The following is a 20,125-nucleotide window of genomic DNA, read 5'->3' as shown; positions in this document are numbered from 1 at the left end:
GACATGATTTTTTTGATAACTTTGTTTTCAATATCCATTCATTAATATGTAAAGCAGATTTGATTTTGAAATAAGCGAAATATCAAAACATAAGATCATTTGGCAACCGTTCATAAATATCAAGTCATTATTATTCAACCATTGTCATTTCTTTCCATCTATTCATTATTTCCTATCCATTATTCATTTATGATTCGTGAAAACATTCTCATAAAATCAAATGACCGATGCATTTTTATTATCATTAATTATAGCTTTTTTGGTGTCAAACTATTATAAATGGGCTGGAAATCAATTCGAGTTTATTCATTTCCATCTGTATGCTATAGTCAATGATATTATGTGCAGATTTTTTTCCACAATTAAATTTTACCAATACTAGTAATGCTAGTGCAAAGCAAAACTAATGTAACATTAACCCATATTAACCCAATAATTAATTTAAAAATTCTGTAGAGTTATTGTATAGACTTTTGTTACAATTGTATTAATATTCTAAGAACTATTTGTCGTTTTTCTAAACATTTTCTAAGAATATTGCCGTACGGTATGTGGGTTTCAAATTGTTCTAAAGTCAGAATATTGTACATGTCGACTAAATTATTTTTCTTATAATAATCTAATGAACTAATTATTTAAATTGTAACAACATCAATCAACTTCAAAAACTACATTTGAGTATTATTATAAAAATAATTTACTTAAAATATACGATATATTCTGCGCTCCAGAATAACTTAAAATACACATACCGTACGACCAGGGCCGGTCCTTAGGTACTCAGTGGCCGCATGCCTATTTTTTCTAGCGCAAACCCCCCCCCCTCATCCTATTATTTTAAGGGTTTTAACAATTTATCATTAAAATTAAAAAAACATTTACTTTATTTTTAAAAAATACTCTTCATAATTCTTTACTTAGTACACAAAAAAATCAGATAAAATCTCAAAGCGCATAAAAATGCATTGATTTAGATTTATTTACAAGATCGAAGCGTTATGAAGGTGCTTATAACCAAATTGTTGTGTCTTCTATCCAAACTTCAAAAATCCAAAGAATTTCTAGCCTTATTAATAAACATAACACTGGTTATTCTGTGTGGATTTAAATTTAATTTTTCATTATTTAAAAATCCAAAATTGATATGCTTCTAGATATCGTAAGGGTCGAACAGTATGTAGTCATCTTTACTATCTCATATAGTGTATTAGATCGTTGTTTTAAAGTATTTTAAAAATATGTCCAAAGATTAGTAGAGATACAAAGAAATTATGTATTTCTTGAATAAAATTGAAAAAACTATATCATAATTTTTATATCCGAATCTCGTTTTGGCGCCCCCCAAGGCTGCGCCCGCATTTTTTGCATGCATTGCATTCAAGGTGGTACGCCGGCCCGGCGTACCACCGGCCTTCGTACGACAAACAAAATATTTAGAAAAATATGTCAGAAAATGATCAGAAAACGACAAATAATTGATTGAACGTAAAGTTCACTTTGTGCAACAACTTTTTATTAAAATTACATTTTTGTCTGATATATAAAGATGTCGTTCATTATTTATTGCAAACATAGTTTATAAACATGAGATTTAGAATAATTATAAGAGTTTAATTTATGAATGATATAAAATATATAAACACTCTATATCTTGTTAATGTAAATATATGCCTACATGATAATAAGCTATTAATTTTTACAAACATTTTTGAATATATTTAATTGATTATTTAAATTTGACATATTGCTACAAATTTAGAAAAGGTTTAATAAATATATACAAATAAAGTAAAGGTTAAATCACGATTGCAGTCATTGAACAACATTCGAGGATTTTCTCGAATAATTTTGTAGTACTATAGAGGGTTAGGTTGTAATAATAACTTTTGAACAGTTTAATTTAAAAAATATTTTTATTTATTTTAAGAATATAAAAAATGAACTAATTGAAGTTCAGGCTAATGTGGATTAAATAAAATGATATAATATACTAAAAACGAATATTCATTATATTAACTCTTTACTCTCGAAACCACCGCTCCGGCAGTAAAATACGTATTAATTCAGCAATTCGCGTGTGGAAAGGTTAAATATTAAATATAAACAAACCACGCTCAGTTTTTTGCACAAACTTTATTTCATAAATTACAAACGCTTTGAAACCATGGTATGCCCCATGTTCAGAGTATTTTGTAACAAAAAAAATATATAATTAACACATTATAAAAGTGTTAAAATTGAAATATTATAAAAAAGATTTAATAAATAATTTAATCAAATGTTTCTTATAAAAATTTGATAATCTGTTAATTATATATTTTTCACTAACTGAAGAAATTACACTGAAGATAAGGCATTCTATGGTCTCGTAACTTCTGTAATTTATGAAATAAAGTGTATGCAAATAACTGAGTGTGAGTGTGTTTATATCTAATTTTTAATATTTGTTCCACTCATATTGCAAAATTCAGCATTAAATTATATATATATATATATATATATATATATATATATATATAGAGAGAGAGAGAGAGAGAAAGAGAGGGAAGTCCCGTAACGCCGGACGGCACCTACCACCGGATACCCGATTTAACACGTATTATTTAACCGAGTATAAATCTTTTTATTTTAAAATACAAGTGAAAGGAGCGCGGGTGGCACACAGGTCATGGCGGGAGGAACCCTTTGCTGTTTTAGGCACAAAATCACGGCGTCACCAAAATATCAATGGAAATAATTCTAGTATATTTATGCATTTACATTTGAGTTACATTCGAAGATGAAAGTAGTACTTGATGGTTATTCGTAAAATGGTAGACTATTATTAGATATTTTAAACAATTTTAGTAGGTACCACCAAATGAACGAACATGCCTGTCCCTAAGCACCGGACACTAAGTCGTCCCTTAGCGCCGGACAGTAAACATTAAAGTAACCAGTGATTTTTTTTTCTTTGCAATATGTAAGAATATTCGTCAAGCACACATGTGCAAACATTCCAGAGTGTGGAGAGGGCTATATATTAATTCAATGCTGGTTATTTTGAAATGCCCGGTACTAGGTGCCACTTTGTAAATCATATTTTTTGTTACCAAAGTTTGATTGATAGTATTAACTATTTTTAGAAAGGTCGCGTTCTCGTTAATTTAGTTTGATTTCTAACTTTGTTATCTAATATAAGTCATAATTTAATAAACATTTCGTCAACATTTTTTGATTTATTTATAAAAACCTTAGGTGTTCGACACACGGGACTTCTCTCTATATATATAATATGTACATAAACATTTTACACAGCAAAAAATTTTCGGCTTAATACGAATTGATTCGAATCCAGTGAAATATATTTCGATTCAGATCGTGAAGGGCTTCATTCAAATGACCGAATCACTCGAATCGAGTTGCCTTATCAGTAACACACACACCACAATATATATATATATATATATATATATATAATACTATTATTTAGTACTATATATTATTCATGAACACAGTATCTTCGTATGTCATTTCTTCATCATCAAATTAGCAATTCTGCATATTTTGCTATTTAGCAATGAATTAGTTAATTCTCTCATAGATGTTTGTGTGTTGAACTAAACCACCTAAAACAATTTAAAAAATATATCACAAATTAAAAATAAATGATTCAAATAAAATGCCAATAAACTTATCGATCATGGAACCATCAAGCTCTCGTCTTAGCGAACTGGTCTGACGTCAAATCGAAGTGATTGTTCATCAAAAGTGGTGCCCTGTATCCGATTTCGGTTTCGTATTTAGTTTCGGTTTTGGGTCTGGTCTACCCGGTAAATGATTCATTCTCGTATCCTGTAATGCGTTCGCTGTTCAGGAGAGGCCGTACACGGATTAACGGATCTGAAAACGGAGGACTTCGCAAAATGGTAGGCATCGGAGGCTCACTGAAGATACCGGCGAACTGGACAAGGGTCTGGAGATTGATACCGACCGCCAAGTTATCGTGGACGGAGATATTTGAGGTTTGCACGATTATAATAGTACTAGTAATATTCGACTGATGGTCCATGATTCAAGTTCATCATATTCTCGTTTCATTCCTAGTTAACATTGCAAAAATAATGACAAACTAGTTGGTATTAGTAGTTAGCCTTGAGGCAAGTCACATACTTCCCGATATGTGTAAATAATCGATTTAATCAACAATAAACAAATTAATTTATGAGTGATTAAAAGTATTTCGAGTGGATTTATTACACATCATTGAAAACGAACGAACACTCTATACCAAGTAAATCATCTAATTTTTTATTTTAACAAACGTAAAAAAAACTACTCAGTTTCTCAAGCTTTGATGAATTTTTAAAATTCAATTACTTGTCGTAAGGCCGTAATATTACAGTAAGTTCTATAAGACCATCATATATATCTATAAAAATCATATATATATATAAAAAAAATTCCATAAAAATCAGCTTAAATTTTTTTTTTCAAGAGTTAATTACAAGAAAACGGCTCGGTAGATTTTTACCTAAAACTAATCAGTGCCATTCCCAACTAATATCTTTCGAACAGTTTTTGATTTTTTAAAATCGGTTCGGCAGGATGAGCTTAAATGTGGACGAAAAGTTTAACACTTTTTTTCCAAATTACAAAGAAACGGCTTGGCAGATCATCGCACAACACTGATAAACGATAGTTCTCAATGAGATACATCAAATGGCTTTAAATTTCTGAAAGCGGTTCAGGCGTTCTTGAGAAAACGTCCATGAAAGGTCTAATTTTGACAAATGCCAAAAAAACGATACCAATTTTTGCAAATTTTGAAGAATTTTCAAAGTTAAACCAATTGTTGTAGGGCCGTAATATTTTAGTATGATCTAGAAGACTATAGTATCTACCGTCAAAAAAATAACTAGTTGGTTTCGTATTTAGCCTTGAGGTTACATGAACTTCCCGATATGTGTAAATAATCGACTTAATCAAAAAAAATGTGTAAATAATATACGGTTCGGTAGGATATGCTTAAATGTGGACGAAAACTTTAACACTTTTTTTCAACAGTTAATTACAGGTAAACGGCGGGATAGATTTTCACCTAAAATTAATCAGTATCATTCCCAACTAATATCTTTCGAACAGTTTTTGATTTTTTAAAATTGGTTCGGTAGGATGAGCTTACATGTGGACGAAAAGTTTAACACTTTTTTTCAACAGTTAATTACAAGAAAACGGCTCGGTAGATTTTCACTTAAAACTAATCAGTATCATTCCCAACTAATATCTTTCGAACAGTTTTTGATTTTTTAAAATCGGTTCGGTAGGATGAGCTTAAATGTGGACGAAAACTTTAACACTTTTTTTCAACAGTTAATTACAGGTAAACGGCTGGGTAGATTTTCACCTAAAATTAATCAGTATCATTCCCAACTAATATCTTTCGAACAGTTTTTGATTTTTTAAAATTGGTTCGGTAGGATGAGCTTACATGTGGACGAAAAGTTTAACACTTTTTTTCAAATTTCAAAGAAACGGTTTGTCAGATCGTCGCACACTGACAAACGATAGTCCTCATCTAAATACATCAAATGGCTTTTAAATTTCTGAAATCGGTTCAGGCGTTTTTGAAAAAACGTCGATGAAAGGTCTAATTTTGACAAATGCCAAAAAAACGATACCAATTTTTGAAAACTTCGACGAATTTTCAAAGTTAAACCAATTGTCGTAGGGCCGTAATATTTTAGTATGATCTAAAAGACTATAGTATCTACCGTCAAAAAAATAATAATAATAATCGTCGAAAAAAAAATTTTTAACACTTTATTACAAGAAAACGGCCCGGCCGATCTTTACCAAAAACTAATCAGCACGATTCCCAATTAATACCTTTCGAACAGTTTTTGAATTTTCATAATCGGTTCAGAATTGCGGGCTAAAACGTGCACGAAAAATTTTTTACTTTTCTGCTATTTATAAAGAAACGTCTCGGCCGATCGTTCCACAAAACTGACAAACGATAGTCGAGATACATCAAATGGCTTTTAAATTTTTGAAATCGGCCCAGCCGTTCTCGAGTAAACGTCGATTTACGGCAACAAATATGTTCACACACACGCACACACACACACACATACTTTTTCCAAATTTGATCTCATTCGATTCAGAATGGCTTGAAACGTCGAGAAAACATAAAATTAGCAAATTGGATTTTTTGATGAAAACATAAACTTCTCCTTCGGGAAGTTAACAATTGATTGTTTATATTTTTTAAAAACATATTTTAATAAACAAAATATAAGTTTTTAATTGAATTTCGCGTATATCGCGTATAAACTTTACATTTTTAGTAGTAAGTTAGTTTTGTTTGTAGTTTTATTAGTGTTACTAGAAACTCAAAATATAAACTTTTTTGAAATGTTAATATGTAAATGCATTTTTTGCGTTGTTGCACTCTTTTTTCTCAAACACGGTGCTCTGAAAGATCTCATTAGTATAATTATATACTCATTGGTATTTATAAAACATTTTGTAGGTTATATTATTTTTTATTTATCTTATTTCAATTCAAAATCTAAATTTGGTATCGATCAAAGGGACATTTTGTCGAATAACATTTTCCCAGTTATAATTTCTTAGAATTTATCGAAAAATAGATAGTTATATATGAAGGTCCGGGGTTAAAAATGTCTACCACCCATGTGTCAAAAACCAGTAAAGTTAGGCAATTCTTAACAACAATATTTGAAAGTAGAGGGAAAAAGATATATAACCAGCTATATAAGACTTTGCTATCGGGAAATAAACGTTAATCTTTGAAAATCCTTAATAAAAGTATTTTCTTTCGTTGGTAGTTTTTTAGCATTAGTTAAAAGTGTAATTAATTTGTAAAATACCTTTAAAATTAAAATAAGACATTAAACTTGTTTGCCACCTGGCCGTTCCCAGTTACCCTGTCTGTGGGGTAAAAAGATTTAGATAACAAATTTTTGAAAGACATAAAAAAGCACATTTTTACAATGATGAAGTAGCTGGCAGTTTTACTGAACGTAGTCAGATAATTGTTCGTTTGAGAAGTGTTATTTTTTGTGATATAATTCGTTTGGTTTTCATAATATAGTTTATATTTGCTCAAAGTCCAATTGGACCTTTAATGAATATTACTTGAAACTTTTCAAAAAGAAATACTTAATTCATTTTCTATCTCTCCTGGCAGAAATTTGAAAATTTTGTATAAGCTCAGTAGTGTTATTCACAATTATACATAAAATCCAGAATCCAAAAAGAATCTGAAAAACTTGAAACGTAATCAATAAGTCGAAAGAACAAAAAAGACTTGGATTGGATTATACCATGTTTTCTATAGAAAGGATACAAAACTTCCTTATACACTTAAAGTATTAATTTTTTTGATTCTCTAGAAATTGTTTAGAATATAAGGTATATTCTTACAATTAGCAAAGCAGCGTACGTCAGCTACAAAACAACGCCGGGTCAGCTAGTTAAATAATAAAGTTTTTACAAAAACTCAAACAATTGATACATTTTAAAAAATACTGGTTTTTATTGTATCCTTAAATAGTAATTGTTATTTTTAATCGTTTGCAATTTATTAAGCATAAAGCTCACCAATACCGTTAAACCGTTTCGGTATTGATTGACTTTAGGCAATCATAATGTGTAAACCGAACCAATTATATCATAACAAAAAACATATATCAAGCAAACAACAACCTAATTATTTTCAGTAAAACTCTGACCTAATTCATCTTCGTAGATATTCTTTTTTGCTGCTTTTCAAATTTGTCAGCTGATTCTTTTTACCACATAGGCAGAGTAAAATGACCGTCCCATGGGGCAAAGAAGTCCGATGTCTTATGTTTAATTGTAAAAGGATTTTACGAACTAATGGTTATGAAAATTGAAAATGTTGTTTGGAGCTTTGAACAGGAACCCAATTGTAATGAAAATTTACAAAAAAATTTAACGTGAAGGTTTCGAAACTATGTACGTTGTAGATTAAGGAAACCATGAAGTAAAATATAAATTTTCTGTTTTTTTATTAATATCGGATGCTATGTTCGAAACTCTACGAAATATTATATATACATTTATGTAGATGTGTAAAAATTCGAATGATGAATTGAGCTGTTATAGCAACTACAGAACGATTTAATTTATAGCAATCAATTTTGTTCAATTCATTAATGTTTCTTCGACTACATAGATCCAACCTTGATTTTAATTACTGTATTATATATATATATATATATATATATATATGTGTGTGTGTGTGTGTGTGCGTGTGTGTGTGTTTTTGAAATACATTCTACATTATATGTGTGTCATAGCAGACTCTTTTCTAGATTCGTTAATTACTTTGCAGTTATCACATGACACTTCAATAGTTTTGCTCAAACTAATCTAAAGCTCGATCAATCTATGGTGTAGTCAGAACTCGATTTAACAAAAACAAAATACTTTAAGAATATTGATTTGCATTAAGTGGAGTTGTATTAGCGTTTTGATATCCAATGGATCTTTCTCAAGATTAAACCAAATAAAAAACTAGTGGGGTGCATAGCATCGCGCCTTATGGTAAATTGCTGCAACTTTCCGTGCAGTAATCAAAAATCTTGGTACGGAACCCAAACAAATTTACACAAAATGTGTACACATTATTAAAATCTCTATAAAATATCTGATAATTCGATATACATATGTCGCTGCCTTATCTTAAAACTTAGTTACCTTTTTTGGCACTTTTTGCCCCGTATCTCTGGAACGTCGAGACCTGTTTTCGCCAAAAACTAATCAGCACGTCTCCTTATCAATACGAATCGAATGTTTTTTGAATTATTCAAATCAGTTGATCGGTGTTCCCGAATTCGTCAACGAAATTTTGTATCCGCACACACGCACATACATCCATTTTTTTCTAAGGTGAAACATTCAGAAACCTATGAAACGTAAAGATATATAAAAATTTCGTTTTCGATTATTTTGCGATTACTATAACTTACGGTAAGTTAATTATTAATAATCAAAATTAAACGATACGGCTAGTGACGGTGACGGCACATTCTCTAATTAAATCAACGCGATTATTTAATATTTATAGAATCAATTTAAGATTTCTAGTTTATGAGTGCTTAATTTCAAATATTGTTGAAAATCATAAAATGATTTCAAAACATAAAATCTGTGACAAAAATAGTTTGCGACTCTATAATTTTTGAAAATCTTAAAAGTAAACTAGTTGGTATTGGTATTTAGCCTTGAGGCAAGTTATATGAACTTCCCGATATGTGCAAATAATCGACTTAATCAATGCAAAATTAATTAATTTATGAGTGGAGTTATTGCGCATGAAAACGAACGAACAATTTAACTCGTAGTATTTTCAAAGAGCAACTTTTCAAAAATCAACAATTATTATATTTGAACCAGTTTCCGTAGGATTTTAATGGTTTAGTATGTTTATTAAGACCAAGTACTATAATGTTATACCAAGTAAATCGTCTAATTTTAATTTTAGCTAACGTCAAAAAAACTACTCATTTTCTCAAACTTTGATGAATTTTTAAAATTAAACTACTTTTCGTAAGGCCGTAATATTACAGTTGTGTAAGTTCTATAAGACCATGACATACATCGCTAAAAAAATCCATAAAAATCGTCTTAAATTTTTTTTTCAACAGTTAATTACAAGAAAACGGCTCGGTAGATTTTCACCTAAAACTAATCAGTACCATTCCCAACTAATATCTTTCGAACAGTTTTTGATTTTTCAAAATCGATTCGTAGGATGAGCTTAAATGTGGACGAAAGGTTTAACACTTTTTTTCAAATTACAAAGAAACGGCTTGGCAAATCGTCGCACAAAACTGACAAACGATATTCCTCATCGAAATACATCAAATGGCTTTTAAATTTCTGAAATCGGTTCAGGCGTTTTCGAGAAAACGTCCATGAAAGGTCTAATTTTGACAAATGCAAAAAAACGATACCAATTTTTGCAAACTTTGACGAATTTTCAAAGAGAAACCAATTGTCGTAGGGCCGTAATATTTTAGTATGATCTAGAAGACTATAGTATCTACCGTCAAAAAAAATAATAATGAAAATCGTCGAAAAAAAAATTTTTTAACGCTTTATTACAAGAAAACGGCCCGGCCGATCTTTATCAAAAACTAATCAGCACGATTCCCAATCAAAATCTTTCGAACAGTTTTTGAATTTTCATAATCGGTTCAGAATTGCGGGCTAAAACGTGGACGAAAAATTATTTACTTTTCTGCTATTTATAAAGAAACGTCTCGGCCGATCGTCCCACAATTGACAAACGATATTCGAGATACATCGAATGGCTTTTAAATTTTTGAAATCGGCCCAGCCGTTTTCGAGAAAACGTCGATTTACGGCAAAAAATCTGTTCACATACACACACACACACACATATACTTTTTCCAAATTTGGTCTCATTCGATTCAGAATGGCTTGAAACGTCGAGAAAACATAAAATTAGCGAATCGGATTTTTTGATGAAAACATAAACTTCTCCTTCGGGAAGTTAATTATTTTTCTAAATTTTTGTTCACATAACCAATCATTAATATTATTATATTAAATATTGATTTACTCATTATATAGTTTTTAGAATAGTTGATGTTGATAATGGTAAACGAAATTTAAAGTTTTAAATTTAGCATAAATTTTTGGTTTAACTACTTTTATAAGAAAATTGCGATTGTTTATCAACTTCCCGTAGGATAAATTATTGTAGTCGTCCAAACATCAAAATTGAAAATGTTTGCATTTCTTAACGTTTTTTAAGGTTTCTGAACATTTTGGTATACCTTAGAAAAAATGGATGTGTGTGTGTTTTTGTCCACGAGAGAACTAAGCATCCGATTTGAATGATTCAAAAAACTTTCTATTAGTATTGACGACACAATTGCTTTTGATTTGTTTTAAATTAAAATTAGTTTTTTACAAAAAAAATTTTTTTGTATATCGAAAATAATTCATATTTTAATTTTAACTCTGGCCAAAGTTCTAAAGCTCTTTAAATTAATAATTTTAACTTTGTAATTCAGTTTATATAATTTGTATAAATATTATACAATATTACAGTATTTATAATAATCTATTTGAATACATTTAATTTTTGCCGAATATTTCGTTACGGTGCGGGAAGTTTGCCTTAAAGCACGATGCCATATCCCACTAGTTTATTATTTTCCTGTAGGGTAAGTTGTAGTAATCTTTTGGATTCATACAGGATTTTTAGCGATTACTCTAACTTACCCTACGGGAAGTTAATAAACAATTACCACTACTATTATTAAATTGTTGAATAAAATGTACAAATATTTTCAATATTTATACATCATAAATTGCTCTACTTTTTTGCCGCAGTGTTTGAATAGCTTAGCATTATCATTGTGATTAGTGTAATACAATGCGTCTGAATTTATTAAATAAATTAATATTTCGCTTTCACGTTATGATAAAAAAATTAAATTGTAAAATTCTCGTTTTAAAAAAAATATATTAAGAAACGAGAGAGCTATGTATTCACTCCGCTACTTAACATTTCATGTTTTTTTTTAAATAAATAGAGTAATAGGAATCGAAATAAAATATAGTTTAACGTTTCTAAACTTCATTATTATATATTGAACTAATTCACAGATTTCAATTTTTGCCGCTAATATAAAAAATTGTAAAATTTATTCGATTGTTTTATATAAATGTATTCTTTAAATTAGAAATAGCTAATTTTAAAAAATACCAATTTCAAAAATTTAAGTAATTTAAAATTTATTGATCATAAAGAGATAGACTACTACACAATGCGGAGGAATAACGCTTTAGATTAGGCAGCAAAATTAAATATAGAATCTTTTATTTTTATTTCAAAATAGAAAAAATTAATGAATCAAATTTATATTATTTTATTTTATTTTTAAGTGCCACAAACGGTAACTCAGTTTTTAAAAGAACAGAGCGTCCGATTTTAATAATTCAGAAAACATTTTACTTGCATTGACAAGACGAAGAACTGATTAAATATTTATGAAGGCAGGTCTAGCAGTTTCGGAGATCTAGTGAAAAAAGTAAAAAAAAGCTCTTTGGCGGTCAAAAATGATCATTACGCATATGCACATCAAATTATCAGATATTTATAGAGATTTTAACAATAAGTATAAATTTTGTTTGCATTCCTATGGGTCCCGTACCAATGTTTAACCGTTAGACAGCGACGCGGCGCTTACGCGCTTCGATATTTTTAGTCTCTATGCAGTTACAGCAGTACGATTGATTTGAAAAAAAGTTGAAAATTTCCAAAATATGTCAAAATAAAGAAAAACATTTTTTTCAATAATTTTTTTTTAAAAAAAAAAAGTAATTTTTTGTCAAATTCTCAAAAATCTAATTTTATTGAAGTAAAATTTTTTCAAAAATGTTAATCGTTTTATAAAAAAAAATAATTTTTGGTACGGGAAGTTCCAGCAATTTTCCTTAAGGCACGATGCCATGCGCCCCACTAGTTTTTTTTATTGCTGCGAAGTTTTTATAGAATATGCTGGAAGATCTTCTCGCAGCAAATGTAATAGGGAATTTGTCTGAAACCACTTTATTGAATAACACACCAAAATACAATTTACGTCTAATTACTACTCTATAAGATTTACCGTAGGTAACGTTTGAATAATTAAGATTTACTGCCTGTAACGTAGTGTTGGTTGTCCAGGATATTACTGTTTTGATTGTATTTGACACCAAAGAATTTACTAAAGTCGTTAAATGATATATTGTTGTTTTATATACATACTAATGTTTTTGTAGTAAATTGTATGTGATCTAAAATAAAAAATGCAACTAGTGAGGTGCATGGCATCGTGCCTTAAGGGCAAATTGCTAGAACTTCCCGTACCACACAAGATATATACACATTATGGAAATCTCTATAAAATATCTGATAATATGATGTGCATAAGTCCAATAAAAATTTTTGACCGCCAAACGGCATTTTTTCAACTTATTTTTATTAAGAGTCTATAACCGCTAGACCTGCCTTCCCAAAAATTATATCAGTTTTTCATCTTGTGAATACAAGTAAAATGTTTTTTGAATTATTGAAATCGGACGCTCCGTTCTCTTAAAAACTGAGTTACCGTTTTTGGCACTTTTTGTCCCGTTTCTTCGGAACGGCAAGACCTGCCTTTGCCAAAAACTAATCAGGACGTCTCCTTATCAATACGAATCGAATGTTTTTTGAAATATTCAAATCGATTGATTCGTGTTCCCGAAATCGTCGACGAAAATTTGTGTCCGCACACACACATATACATACATACATCCATGCCAAAATGTTCAGAAATCTATGAAACGTAAAGATATATAAAAAATTTTTTTTTTTTTTGCTATTACTATTACTTGCCCTACGGGAAGTTAATATATATAGAGTAGATCGGTAGAATAGTCAACCACCGACCAGTAAAGTTAAAAATTTTATAACTGCTATATTTGAAAGTAGGCGGAAAAATGTATATAACTAGCCATCATCTTGATTTTTACAAAGTGGCTATCCGAAAAAAACGTCAATATTTGAAAATCCACAACAAAAGTTTCTTTCGTTGTTAATTTTTATGGTCTTAAGCATTGTTGATTACTTTGCGAGACCTTAATATAACTTTTAAGTATACTCTATTTCATTGTTTCATAAGAAGTACTGTTAATTTTAGCTTAAATTCAACCGTTTTTTATAAAAAGCTTAAATATTCACCCTGGCAAAAACGTATAACATGAAAATAGCTAATAATAATAAACGAGTGAATGAAGTTGAAAAATGCACTTTTACAAGAGATAAATTAGATAAATAATTATTCCAAATATGCAGTTGAAAATATCTGACTTTAAACCACAACCAAGGTTAGGTACATATGGAAATATATAGATTTACAATTAGTTTTGAAGCAAACGAAAACCAAAAATTAAAAATTGCGCTTTAATGCATAATAATTTTTGCCATAAAAGTTATACAATGGTTTGTCTCGATTATGAAGTTTTTAACACTGGAAACGTTACTTTTTCAAATATCGATCTTTTTAATAAAGCTTGCAATTTGAATCATTTGTCATTTGAAGTAAATGTATAGCAATTTTTTTCTTGAGACAAGAGACAAGATGAGTTCGTTTAACTTTGCAAAAATATCTGACAAATAATACTTGGATAGCTTGGATAGCCATTAGTCATTCTAAAGAAAAACTACAGGTCTACTGTATTGCGCCGACTATAGTGATATTATAAAATGATATATGTATACAAAATATTTGATTAGAATCTTTCACCATTTGGGCTCTAAAGGTTGAAAGTTTTTTAAATTATTTTTGCTAGTTGCTTTTTAAATTTCCCGAAAGAGAAGTATATGTTTTCATGAAAAAAGCCGATTCGCTAATGTTATGTTTTCTCGGCATTTCAAGCCATTCTGAATCGAATGAGACCAAATTTGGAAAAAGTATATGTGTGTGTGTGTGTGTGAACAGATTTTTTGACGCCAATCTACATTTTCTCAAAAACGACTAGACAGATTTCAAAAATTTAAAAGCCATTCGATGTATCTAGATGAGGACTAGCGTTTATTAATTTTGCGCGACGATCAGCCAAGCCGTTTCTTTGTAAATAGCAGAAAAGTGAAAAAAATTCGTCCACGTTTTAGCACGCAATTCTGAATCGATTTTTAAAATTCAAAAACTCTCCGAAAGGTATTAGATGGGAATGATACTGGTTAGTTTTAGGTAAAAATCTATCGAGCCGTTTTCTTGTATTTAACTGTTGAAAAAAAAATTTATAGAACGATTTTTATGGAACTTTTTTGGCGATATATCATGGTCCTATAGAACTTACTGAAATATTAATGCCTTACGACAGAACTGTTCGAACTAAATGACAATCTGTATACATATTTGTAGCTATGGATTCTTTGTTATTTATCTTGTCTACGGAATATGTTGAATTGTATAACCTGAGTATTAAAGATTAGTAGAAGATTTGACCTGTTTGACAGGTGAAAACTATATGTGAGCAATTTTTTTTATATTTTGTCGGCGTACACGCAAAAATGGATAGACCAATTACAAAGAATTGTAAGCTGTTCGATGTAATTCGATAAGCACTCCTATTTATTGCGACAGTTTTCTGATTTTAAGCGATAATCATACCCAAGACGTTTGAAAACCGTTTGAATGTATCATTTTAAAAACTAAATGAAACGTATTCATATCAATAGCAAACTAGCTGTGAGTGGAATTCTGTCTTGAGGCAATTATGGCATCGTGCCTTAAGGCAAATTGCTGGAACTTCCCGTACCGTAACGAAATGTTTGAGGAATAGTGAATGTTTTCAAAAAGATTATTATACATATTGTAACATTGTCTAATATTTATGAGAATTATATAAACTGAATTGCAAAATTGAAATTATTTGTAAAGTATATTAGAATTATAGTCAGAATTAAAAATAAAATCTGAAATATTTTCGATATACAAAAAACTAAAAACTAAAAACTAAAAAAAAAAAAAAAAAAAAAGGAACAAATTTTTTTTCCAAAATCAATTATTTTATTAAGACAAGCAGAAAGTTCTATGAATCATTTAAATCGGACGCTTAGTTCTCTCAAAACTGCCATTTTTTACATATTCAGCGCCGTATCTTCGAAATGGCTGCGCCTGCCTTTGCCAAAAACTAATATGCACTTCTCCCAATCATTACTAATTGAATGTTTTTTAGATCATTCAAATCGGATACTCCGTTCTCTCAAAAATTCGATTTCTATTTTCTGCACTCTTTGCTCCGTATCTCCGAAACGGCTGGACCTGCCTTTGCCAAAAACTAATCAGCTCTTTTCCCTATCAATAGGAATCGAATGTTTTTTGAACCATTCAAATCGGTTGATCCGTGCGCCCTAAAACGTGACTGGAAATTTGTATCCATACATACATACACACACACACACATACACACACACACACACACACACATCCATTTTTTCTGAGGTATGCCAAAACGTTCAGAAACCTTCAAAACGTCGAGAAATGTTAAAATTTTCAATTCCGATTTTCGGCCCATTACAATAACTTACCCTACGGGAAGTTAATATGGAGTAAATCTCAAAACAGAAAACATTGTTAAAGGAGTACCTCAAAATCAAGTAAGAAAAACAATGGTCTATAGTCTATAATAGCATACAAAAATGTTTAGTTTTGCCGAGAAGTTCTGTCCAAAATTATAAAAAATAATTTTTGTCACGTTTCAATTTTTATATCATATCATGATAAATTATAAATTATATATTTATAATATCGTTAAAAATATTTATAATATTTAAAAACAATAATGTAATTAAAGTCATATTTTTAATATGACATGATCGGTTTGTCATTGTAATTAGCATTTAGAAATAAACCATCATTAGAGAAATGAAGTAATTGCTGATTAATAAATTCTATTATATTCGGTCACACAGTGGATTATGTTAAGCAACGCCTAAACAAATATTGTTTTTGCCTAAACAAATATAATTTTTTTTTTTTTTTAATTTTTTTTTCAAAAAAAAGTAATTTTTTGTCGAATTTATAGTTTCTCAAAAATCTTATTTTTTCAAAGTAATTTTTTTTCAAAAATGTTAATCGTTTTTAAAAAAATAATAATTTTTGGTACGGGAAGTTCCAGCAATTTGCCTTAAGGCACGATGCCTTAATTGCCTTAAGACAGAATTCCACTTACAGCTAGTTTTACTTTTTTGCTGGCGATGTAATCTCATTCTTTGAACAGCTGTAATATCAGTTTTGCCTAAAAAATAGTTTCCATTTTAATAATTTCAAATATTTATGGAAACTACGAATGTAGAAATAATTTGTAATCTATGTTTAATTCGTTTCATTATTTTCATGGAACACAGTAAAATATTCTTCTGATTTAGGCATTTTTCATTAAATCATAAACTTTAAAATGTTTATTTATCAATGCCGATTTTCTTGTCGATATCGGTACGCATACAACGTTGACGCCGGTACGCATACAACGACAGATCTCTATTCACATACACGACGACTAATCACAATCGACCCGTATAGAAATGATATCATCGAGGGACGAATCATTGGCACCGTAATCTTATCTGCCGTAACGCACTTCCGTTGCATTTGTATAGATTTACAACCTAGTCGCGCCTAAAGAAGTTTTACGCCAAAGAAAACGACGAATTTTTGGAGGAGGCCTATACCCAATCCGAAGTTTTTTCCGACTAACTCTATACATCGTGTACTATGCTTATATTTCATAATACAACATGTTCTGTATAAACACGTTTATGTCAATTAGTATATCTATATAAAAAAATTGTAAAAAGGCAAGAAATATATCTCTAAGAAATATCGACTCTATATTTTTATCAGTTAATGTATACACATTATTAACTTAGAATAAACTATAATAAAGTTAACCAACAGTAGGGCGATTGACAAAGTTCATTTACACTATTGTATTTTATTAGAGTTTTAATATAACAGAAGCATGTAGATATTTATTAACCTACGGGAAGTTGGCAAGTATTATACAAAAGTTATCTTAAATTAATATATTTATATATTTTATATATATATATATATATATATATATATATATCAATTGAAAATTGCATTGGTTATTTTTTAGCGAATGCGAATTGAATTTTCTCGGTAATCAATAAATGACTAATTAACGTCCAGGCGCTATAGGACATCGAGTGTGCATAATATGACCGCCAACTGTTTTCTAATTTTTATACCTGATATATCGAATAAAGAAAAAAATTCAAGCTGCCAGCGTTTTTCCTGGTTTCATTTTTCTGTATCTGCCTTTTTCTTGAGCCAAGTTTTTATACGTCGTAGAACTCGTCGTAGCCAATATATATAAATTTATTTCAACAGGTGATAAATGTTAGCAAAAACAAAGTGAAATATCGTAATTTTGCACAAACTTATGATTTGGTTAAAAATAAGTAGCAATGATCAGTAAAATAATATAAACATTTTTAATATATGCAATATTTATTCTCACTCATTTTATATTTTTTGATATAATCCTTTTTAATATTATCTAACAAATGTGGGTTTAGTTTTTCGATCACAACCTCGAGATCGATTATTATATCACATTAAATAAATTTATAATTTATAAATTATCCATACTACTTTACCGGTTTGTTCTAGAAATAATTAAATGAAAAACAAATGTCTAATATCTCCATGATATAAATTTCATGAATAAAATACATTTTAAAGTAAATTAAACGCAACACTAATTGCATATAAAGTATTGCAGTTTATTGCGCGGACTTTACTGCAACCGTTAATAAAATCTTTGAACTTATTATGAAATTGTATTGTGCAAAATTAAATTGCAGAAAAGTGAACATTTTTATGGATTTTTTCATATAAATTTAAACTATTGGTGTATGGCATCGTGCCTTAAGGCAAATTTCCGAAACTTAATTATTTTCTGGAATATTAAATGTTTTCAAATAGATAATTATAAATACTATAACATTGTAATATTTATAAGAGTTATATAAACTGAATTACAAAGTCAAAATTATTTATTTAAAGTATATAAGTGAATTTTACAACTTTAGCCATAATTCAAATTAAAATCTCAATTTAGTTCGATATACAAAAAAAATATTTTTTGAAAAAAAATTAAATTATAAATTAAATTTATTAAGCAATTATTTTAATAAAACAAGCAGAAAATTCTTTGAATCATTCAAATCGGACGCTTAGTTCTCCAAAAACTGCTATTTTTGGCACTTTTAGTTCTGTATCTCCAAAACTGCTGGACCTGCCTTTGCCAAAAACTAACCACCACTTTTCCTTGTCATTACGATTTGAAAGTTTTTTAGATCATTCAAATCCGATGCTCCGATCTCTCAAAAACTCGATTTCTATTTTCTGCATTCTTTGCTTTGTATTTCCGAAATGGCTGGACCTGCCTTTCAATAGGACATTTCCCTATCAATAGGAGTCGAATGTTTTTTGAACCATTCAAATCGGTTAATTCGTGCGTCCGAAAACGTGGACGAAAAATTGTATCCATACATACATACACACACACACACGCACACATCCATTTTTTCTAATGCTAAAATGTTCAAAAACCTTTAAAACGTGAAAAAATGTAAAAAATTTCAATTTTGATTTTTGGACGATTACAATAACTTAACTTGGGAAGTTAATAATTAAAATCAAAAGCCTTAAAATTTTGTGTTGAATTTATTGATCAAAAATATTTTTTACTTAGTGTTTCAATTTTGAATGTTTATTTTTTTAGGCTGCCGAAAGTGGAAATCTAGAAGATTTTTCTCGACTCCACTTATCTGAGCCTGGTCGTTTGGGGGTCAGAGATGGCAGAGGTCGCGCAGCTGTTCATCAGGCTGCTGCCCGAAATCGCGTCAATATTCTTCAATACATCTACGCACATGATGGGGGTAATTATACTAATGTTTGTTTGTTATTTTAGTTTTAAAAAGTTTTGCTTTGGAAAATTCGTATTAAACTCTTAAGAAAACTAGTGGGAACTAAATTGCTGGAACTTCCTGTACCGTAACGAAGTGATCGAAGGGAATATTAAATGTTTGAAAATAGATTATTATAAATATTGTAACATTGTCGAATATTTATAAGAGATATATAAACTAAATGGAAAGGTTGAAATTATTTGTTTAAAGTATATTAGAACAGAATTACAATAAAAAAATTTGAATTTTTGAAGCAAAAATTTTTTCTTCCAAAATCAATTATTTTGTTAAAACAAGCAGAAAGTTTTTGGAATCATTCAAATCGGACGCTAAGTTCTTTCAAAAACTGCCATTTTTTGCACATTTAGCTCTGTATCTCCGAAACCGCTGGACCTGCCTTTGCCAAAAACTAATCACCCCTTCTTCCCGTCATTACGAATTGAATGTTTTTGGGATCATTCAAATCGGATGCTCCGATCTCTCAAAAACTTGATTTCTATTTTCTACACTCTTTGCTGCGTATCTCCGTAACAGCTGGACCTGCTTTTGCCAAAAACTAATCAGCACATCTCCCTATCAATA

At 29.6% G+C, this 20,125-nt stretch overlaps 1 protein-coding gene across 1 annotated transcript in view; it reads left to right on the top strand.

Moving 5' to 3' along the window:
* The window catches only part of LOC113387954 (transient receptor potential cation channel subfamily A member 1-like), a 136,372-nt gene that overhangs the window by 23,763 nt on the left and 92,484 nt on the right, over positions 1-20,125 (top strand). Inside the window, exon 2 of the mRNA XM_026625340.1 lies at positions 19,357-19,527. Within this exon, the coding sequence (XP_026481125.1) occupies positions 19,357-19,527 (171 nt within the window). The remainder of the gene's footprint in view (positions 1-19,356; positions 19,528-20,125) is intronic.

Source organism: Ctenocephalides felis, unplaced genomic scaffold (assembly GCF_003426905.1).
Source record: "Ctenocephalides felis isolate EL2017-DRISC unplaced genomic scaffold, ASM342690v1 CF-g0.4_SCAFFOLD_00845, whole genome shotgun sequence".
NCBI lineage: Eukaryota > Metazoa > Arthropoda > Insecta > Siphonaptera > Pulicidae > Ctenocephalides > Ctenocephalides felis.
The sequence above is the reverse complement of the archived record's forward strand: the minus strand, read 5'-3'. Positions and strand labels throughout refer to the sequence as shown.